The sequence below is a fragment of the Symphodus melops genome (genome assembly GCF_947650265.1).
Source record: "Symphodus melops genome assembly, chromosome: 8".
NCBI classification, from domain to species: Eukaryota; Metazoa; Chordata; class Actinopteri; order Labriformes; family Labridae; genus Symphodus; species Symphodus melops.
Window position 1 is genome coordinate 1,858,186 of NC_136698.1, and position 7,156 is coordinate 1,865,341.

Here is a 7,156-nt window from a genome sequence, read left to right on the forward strand (position 1 = left end):
TGTTCCTCTAGCTCGGAACGATCTGGAGGAGCAGGAGGAGAAGAGGGAGATCAAGAGACATTTATCCAAAAAGGTAAGAGACACACAGGTGGAGGCTTCTAACGGTGCTTCACAAGCTTAGCTGCCGAATATGAACATGGTTGCCGTGGCGACTGAACCAGCACTCTCCTGAAAGGTTGATAGAATTGCCTGTTACATCATGGAAGTGTGTGTATCTGTGTGAGTGCGACTGATGGTGTTTGAAACCAACCCCACAGGTCTGCAGAGAATCAGACATTTTCCTCTTTGTTGGGAGGATTTTTTTATAGCTGTGTTTTTTATGAATCCTTTATTTAAAGGCCACATATTATCCCCCCTTTCTACCAGTGTAAATACGTCTCAGAGCTCCTCTTCATCATGTGTGTGAAGTGTGTTGTTGTAAATCCACTCTGATCCTGTATTTGATCATGTCTATAAACCCCTCTATTTCAGCCCTGCTCACAACAGGCTGTTTCTGTGTCTGTAGCTTTAAATATGTAAATGAGCTGTGTCTGACCACGCCCCCTCTCTGGAAGGGCTCGGGTGTACTCGCTGCTTTCTGGCTCCATGTCCTATTGTTTACGGTGAGAAGGCAGACTCGGAGGGCAGAACAAACACCCACCTGGGGGAGTGTCACCCACCTGGGGGAGGGGCTACTGCCCTTTGTGATGTCATGAAGGGAAAAGCTCCAAACGGCCTGTTTGAGCACACATTTTCTGGAAAGTGGAGCAGGCAGAAGATGGAGAGGACAGACTTTTCTCATCATTGGGGGGTTTGGAGACAGACTAGAGGGAAATATTGTATTCTGTAGTTGTTGTTGTTGTTGTTTTTTTGTTGTTGTCCCATGTTGTTGCTAAGCAGCATTTAATGTTCTTTATTATCATTTTCACTTGAATGAGGCCCCCGTTTGTTGATTTGTGTTCTCCAGCTCAGCCAGAGGCCGACCGTGGAGGAGTTGAGGGAGGCGAAGATCCTGATCCGCTTCAGCGACTACGTGGAGGTAGCCGAGGCGCAGGACTACGACAGGCGAGCAGACAAGCCGTGGACGCGACTAACAGCTGCTGATAAGGTCAGATGAACCCGCTTCGCTCTCCGTTTAACGGAAGTCCTCGGTCTGTTTACGGAGGGCGTCATCGAGTTTTGTTTGTGTGTCGCTCAGGCTGCCATCAGGAAGGAGCTGAACGAGTTTAAGAGCACAGAGATGGAGGTGCACGAGTCGAGTCGGCATCTGACCAGGTGAGATAGAAACACAGAAACTACTCACAGATGTGATTTTATTAGATTTTAACGAGACCAGTGGCCTTAAAGTTTCCCCTTTTGATTAAAATCAAACGATGAATCCTTTGAGTTTTTCTCAAACTTCTGATATTTGTGGAAGTGTTGGAAGCTCACCTCCTCCTTGACTTCATGTTGTGTCTCCCTGCAGGTTTCATCGGCCATAGAAAGGATCAGTCCGAGCGCGGCCGTTCTTTCTCCTCACCTCCCCGGTGTCGACTTTAACTCGACAAACTGGACATGAACGCAACCTGTGTGCCGCCGCCTTCACAACTGGAACGAGCTCTTTGAGAAGTGCAGATGGATGTGTCTCCTCTCAGAGGAGGTTTTAAAGACTTCTTGATATTCAAAGGCTTTTCTTTGACGGGTCGATTTGTTTACTTTGCAGCACTTTTTTTGGGACGTCAAACAGAATCCGTGCCAATTTCGAAGGACGTGAAGTTGACGTTGGGACTTTTTTTTAAGTTTTTAATTTTGTACAAAGGGATTGTTAAGTTGCCTTTAAATCATGTTCTCACACTTTTTTTTTTTTACTGGACTCGTGTCGGCACAGATGACCTTCTCTGTGGCGGTTTTTGAAACTCCTACTCTTCTAGATGTATGAACTGATTCGGTCAAGATGCAGAGTCCTGTACGCAAACGATTACGAAATCTGCAGTATGCCAAAAAAAAAAAAAATACAGTATACAGTAGTAGAATTATACAGTATGCATCAGATCAGTCTTCCTGGTGTATTGTTTCCCACAATGCAAAGCGTCAGGTCAGAGACAGAAATCTTCCATCTTAACAGAGGAAATATTCACAATCAGACCAAACCACACAAAGTTACCACCAGTTATGTTTTTAAAAAATCATGAGTCTGTTTGGTTTTTTTTGATAAAACGTAAGCGGGCGCGACACGGCAGCGGTGTTTGCCATCAGCTGGGCTGTTGTTTACTTCCTCGTTCTGAGACAGGTGACCAGCTCAGTCTGTCGTTAGGTTGTCAGACTGAGACAGGATTGTCAACGAAGCGGCTGCTGCCGATGAGCCTGATTACAGTCTATGTATGTCAGCCAGTAACAGAAGTCAACATCCTCCGTCATAAACGCATAGATCAACAGCAATAATTTCAGAGTTCACCGTTTATTCTCCACCTGCTTTGTGGCTGCATTCAAGAGCTCGCAACACTCTCCCACCTTGGCTCTCCATTTGGTAAACCAAAGGAACTTAACTTTCCGTGGAAGTTTGGCTCCTGAATGCATCCCAGAGTTCAGAAACCCGCTGCGTCACTGTGCCTGCACTATCGTTTACAGGGATTTAAAAGTCGCGTCGTTCAGTCACTTCCTTTGATGACAGAATATTTATCAGAGTTCGAGGTTGTCGAACTCGACGACAAACTTTTTTTCTATCACATTTTTTTATTACAAAAAAACCTGAAAACTCTGCCATCGTACTTTTCATGTTTTTATTGTTTACAGTCCACATCAGGTTCATGAAATGGGAAGAGGCGACCATCTTTATATGGGAGAACTGGTTTATCTGTCGTTTGTGTGTGAGTCATGACTGTGTGTGTGTGTGTGTGTGTGTACAAGAGTGTGTCACATCACTGCCTCTTGTACGATTGAAGTGTTTGGAGAGATTCTCAGAATTCTAAAAGTTGTACATAAAGAAAGGAAGTGTGACTTTTCAGATGGTTTTTTTGTAAAGCAGAAAAAACTGCATGTGAGTATTAATTTATTGTGAGTCTTCTATGATGTATGCAGATTCTTAAAGAAAGAAACTTATTAAAAAAAAATAAGTTTATCAAACGGGTTGCATTCACATTCATCGGCTTCTTCGTTTTCAGTGTTGGTTCGTGCACTCCAGGCTACAGGCCACATGAAGTTGATCTTCTTTGGGGGAACGCTGGGAATGATCCTGTCAGGATGAAAAGTAGCTCCAAGCTTCTCCCGCTTCTTATTAAAAGAAGCCTGTAATGAGCTTTCTGTTCATTCATGCAGGGAAAAAGAAAAAAACGCCACAGTCTGTTCGTGTCTCAGTGGAGAGCGTTCACACGGCGTGCATCGGAGTGCCGCAGTATTTGTGCCACAGGTCGATGGCTTTCGTCACGATGGCGTCTGTGTTTTCCTGCGGTATCTGGGGAAAGAAAAAAAAAAAAAAAAGAAAGAAATGTATTTGTGTTTTGTGGACAATCATAAGGAAAGAGAGCTGCACCGGTCTTTCACTCACGTTACACAGAAACTTGACGATGCCTTCCGGCCGGTTGATGCCCATCAGGATGAGCTTGTAGCTGAGCAGGATCTCCAGAGCCACAAACACCAGGACCTTACAGGAGCCGCTGATCACCTTGTCCCACACCCTGGAACCAATCAGAGCTTAGATTACTGAGCAGTATGAGGACTCTACTGGTTTTCATTTGTACATCAGAGGATTGATGGACGCTCTCGTTAGTCCTGAAGGCTCCACAAATCTATCCAAACTCTCAGCAGAGAGTCATGTAACCCAGAGACGGGGTTGATTTAAAGGTCACGTATTACACAAACACTAATGTGTGTCCCAACATTATGTGAACTGATTGTGTCCAGGCAGCAATCAGAGCAAAGACACAAAAAATCAGCACTGATCATTCATTATTTTGTAGTTAAACTAAAGCATCTTAGTTTTCATCTTCACGAGGTACCAGTATCTGTCTTAGGATCCGTTCTGTCACGACACAAAGAAAAACAATCGATGACTGGAAAAAAAAAAAGAAATAAACTTGTAGTGGATGTACTCTGATCCAGAAGGTTCACCTTAAAGGAAAAGCTCATTCAGTCTGTTTAACCCTGACGGCTGAGGTGATCTACTTCAACCATCTGAATCTTTGTTTGACTCTTCGGTCGTTAAGACCCAAAAAGAAAAGGTTCAAATAAGCAGATTAACCCTTTAATTATATGTTAATCAACTTATTGATCATGACAAACGGCGTTAACTGTAGCTCGATCTTGAATGTGTTTAGAAGGTCTCTCAGAGAAGCTTAAACATCGTCATGTCTGTGAAGACGTCTGACTCTGTTCAGTGTGGTGTGACGTCGTGAAATACGGTTTACTGACCTCTGCAGGCTGGACTCAGGCAGGCAGCCGGCGAGGCAGCGTCTGAACCACAGGCTGTACGGTAGCTGAGCGAGCGCTCCGCTGTTCTTCAGGTGGTTCAGCAGGCGAGGCTCCTCCTGACTCAGATAATGCTCCAGACTCTTTGGCTGCAGCCGGACAGAACAGAAGGAAACGTCTCATTTCACCTTCACCCATGCAGATAAAAAAAAAAAACCTGCGTCATGAGGAATTCATCAGCGCTTCGGTCCGAGTTAAATCCCAATCAAGTGAATCTCTTCCTCGCTGTAACACGGAGTGTCACTCACCAGGTGAGGTATTGAGTCACCAAACTTGGTGTGGAACTGATTCACAAAACATTTGATCAGCCAATAGCAGTCGACAGGATCGTCGACGATCTCCTCCATGGCTCGACTGACGGAGAGGAAGTCCTCGTTCTCTTCATCCTGACACGTTTGATCAGACAGAACAGCACAGACGAAAACAGGAGGCGAAAGGAGAAGAAGTATTGGTTATCTATTAACTCGATCTACGAAAAATAAATCAGCTACTTTTATATTCATGCTTTTAATGCGATAGATAGAATTCAAACAATCACGGAAAAAATGTGGAATAAGGAAGGAAATATGGCTGTCACAGGTCTCTACACCTTTAAACAAACATTAATCATTGCAATGTTTTCTTTTTTTGTTCTCTTATACGACACAGTCCTCTGGTTGTATTTCATCTTACCGGGGCAGAGGTCTCGGAGCATCGTGGAAGGACCTGGCTCTCCAGCTGAAACATGCGAAGGTAGATGTGGGTGGACGGTGTGGTAGAGTTAATGTACCTCATCACCTCCAGAGCTTCCAGGATGTCCTGGTACTGCTCCTTCCTGTAGCCTCGAACCAGGGCATGAGAGTCACTGTGGGGAGGCAGGATACCTGCACGGGCATTTTGGAAAATTAAACATCAGAAATAGATATTTTTGCTTGGACTTCTACACCACATCCTAATGTATCAGTGACCATTTGATGATGTTTTTAATCAGATATTAGTGGCAGCCCTTCACTAACTTACCTAACAATACCTTCCACACATGGATCCTGTACATGGAGGGGAGGGGGAACCTCTGACTGAAGGTGCTCAGCTTCTCGAGATCTGTAAGGAGAGGAAACATCTCAAAGACAGAAACACACTGACATGAATCAAAAAGCCAAGCTGATGGTTTTAGCTCCATCACAGCCAGCTGAATGTTGAACTGCTACCTACCTAAGGGATTGTCCTTCAGCAGTATTTCCAGTGATTTCTTCTCCTCGACCCCCCTGAAGCCCACTTTCTCATAATAAGCAGAGCGGAAGTTTCTCTGAGGGTCCTCGGCCATCCTGACAAAACAAACAACACCTTTCACAAACAGCCAAAGCAGATCATTATTATGTGACAGATACACAAAGAATACCTCAGCAGGTAAGGCTGACTGTCTGCTATGTACCACATGTGATTTATAAAGGCACAACACGTACATAAACTCCTTCATGTCATGTACAGTCTTACCTTGCTGAGCTGACAGCTAGCTAGCCAAACGAGCTACACAGCACTCATTATGACCCGTTTGTTGCTTGAAGAGGAGCACGAGCGCTGCTTTAAGTCACATATATTTATATGTTCATGTTTGCGTACAGTCAAACTTTTATAAGGTTAAGAGACAAAAAAGTCGTCTCTGTTGGCTACATGCTTACTGCTCTTGTTGATATCAAACCTTATTCTTCTTCTACGCGGGAATTGGCGGTCGGGCGAGCAACGACTCGGTGAATTTCCGCCACCTAGCGGTACGGAGGGTGTATTACGCTTCACCGAATGAGTCCGTTCAGCCGGCGCTACGCAGGCTACATCTCTGGTGTTCAGTACATCAGTCCCTCCCGTTTGATAGTGCTTTTATACAACATTTATTCAAGCAGAAAATATTGGTAAAAACCACTGATTTTTTTTATTTGACTCCATCAACTCCACCAGACTGTTGCCAGGCAACCCAAATGTTCTATTCCATGGCACTGTCGCTCCTCTGTTAGTGTCCATGGTTACCACAGAGCACCTTGAAACTAATGTGATCATGGAAACCGGTGAAGTTAGATTGTGTTCTTGTGGGACAACACACTATTACCTTTCACCTTCATAACATTGATTACATCCAATCTCTTTTTCTGCTAAGGCTTTGAACCAGCTGTTTTCATTTCATACTCCTATAGCTCATATTTCTGATAGAAAAACATGATCCACTGTTTCCACTTGTTAACAGTCTTCCCATCTGCCTGTAATATTTTTAGTTACTATCGCCTAAATAATGTGTTATTTAATCCATATGTCCCGTCATCTTAGTCTAGAGGTCTTTGCTTAATTTCTCATGTTAATAGTAGAAAACCTCCCTAAGGGAACCCCATTTTTTTTACTATTTATGAGAGCACAATAGAAGAACAAAATGTGTTTTAGAGGTTATATCCATTTGTGTTATTTATTTTAGGTGGCACAGAAACTGGGGATACGTTTGTCTATTAGTTGTAAATAATTGTGAGACACGTAATAATATATAAACTTATCAAAGAAACTGTTCCACTGCTACTCATGCTGTTTTTGCAACTAAACAAAAATAAACTCACTCGTATCACAAATATCTCTTATCTCACTTCTGCCATCAGGTCGGAGATCCAGGATGCTTCAGAAAGAGCCTTGTTCCCTCTGCTATTGAAGCTGTTCATAAGCTGCCCATGTGTTTCTTCCTGTTTGTTTATGTTTTCTTCATGTGCCATGTCATTTTTCA

The 7,156-nt window shown here is 43.6% G+C and overlaps 2 protein-coding genes across 4 annotated transcripts in view; one reads left to right on the top strand and one right to left on the bottom strand.

Annotated features, from left to right (window-relative positions):
- Window positions 1-3,005, top strand: part of LOC306828642 (phosphatase and actin regulator 1-like) — a 29,232-nt gene extending 26,227 nt beyond the window's left edge. For both annotated transcript variants that reach the window (XM_079351179.1, XM_079351178.1), the window contains 4 exons: window positions 12-73; window positions 947-1,087; window positions 1,178-1,254; window positions 1,445-3,005. In XM_079351179.1, the coding sequence (XP_079207305.1) occupies window positions 12-73; window positions 947-1,087; window positions 1,178-1,254; window positions 1,445-1,460 (296 nt within the window). In that variant the 3' untranslated portion in view covers window positions 1,461-3,005. The remainder of the gene's footprint in view (window positions 1-11; window positions 74-946; window positions 1,088-1,177; window positions 1,255-1,444) is intronic.
- tbc1d7 (TBC1 domain family, member 7) lies at window positions 2,808-6,347 on the bottom strand. Of its 2 annotated transcripts, none has more exons than XM_079351206.1 (8): window positions 6,101-6,347; window positions 5,614-5,726; window positions 5,422-5,502; window positions 5,095-5,285; window positions 4,671-4,808; window positions 4,366-4,511; window positions 3,503-3,632; window positions 2,808-3,409 (listed from the first exon to the last, which is right to left on the bottom strand). In XM_079351206.1, exons 2-8 carry the CDS (start codon window positions 5,723-5,725, stop codon window positions 3,323-3,325), a joined length of 885 nt encoding a protein of 294 aa, XP_079207332.1. In that variant the 5' UTR covers window position 5,726; window positions 6,101-6,347; the 3' UTR covers window positions 2,808-3,322. The 2 variants fall into 2 exon arrangements, with proteins under 2 accessions (XP_079207332.1, XP_079207331.1); XM_079351205.1 differs by having other exon boundaries at window positions 5,896-6,345.
- Between the last annotated feature and the right edge of the window lie 809 nt (window positions 6,348-7,156).

Coding starts and splice junctions, on each gene's coding strand:
- tbc1d7 (XM_079351206.1), bottom strand. CDS start 5,725: ATGGCCGAGGACCCTCAGAGAAACTTCCGCTCTGCTTATTATGAGAAA. Junction 5,503..5,613: donor GCTGAAGGACAATCCCTTAG/GTAGGTAGCAGT, acceptor CTCTCCTTACAG/ATCTCGAGAAGCTGAGCACC. Junction 4,512..4,670: donor GTGACTCAATACCTCACCTG/GTGAGTGACACT, acceptor GTCCGGCTGCAG/CCAAAGAGTCTGGAGCATTA.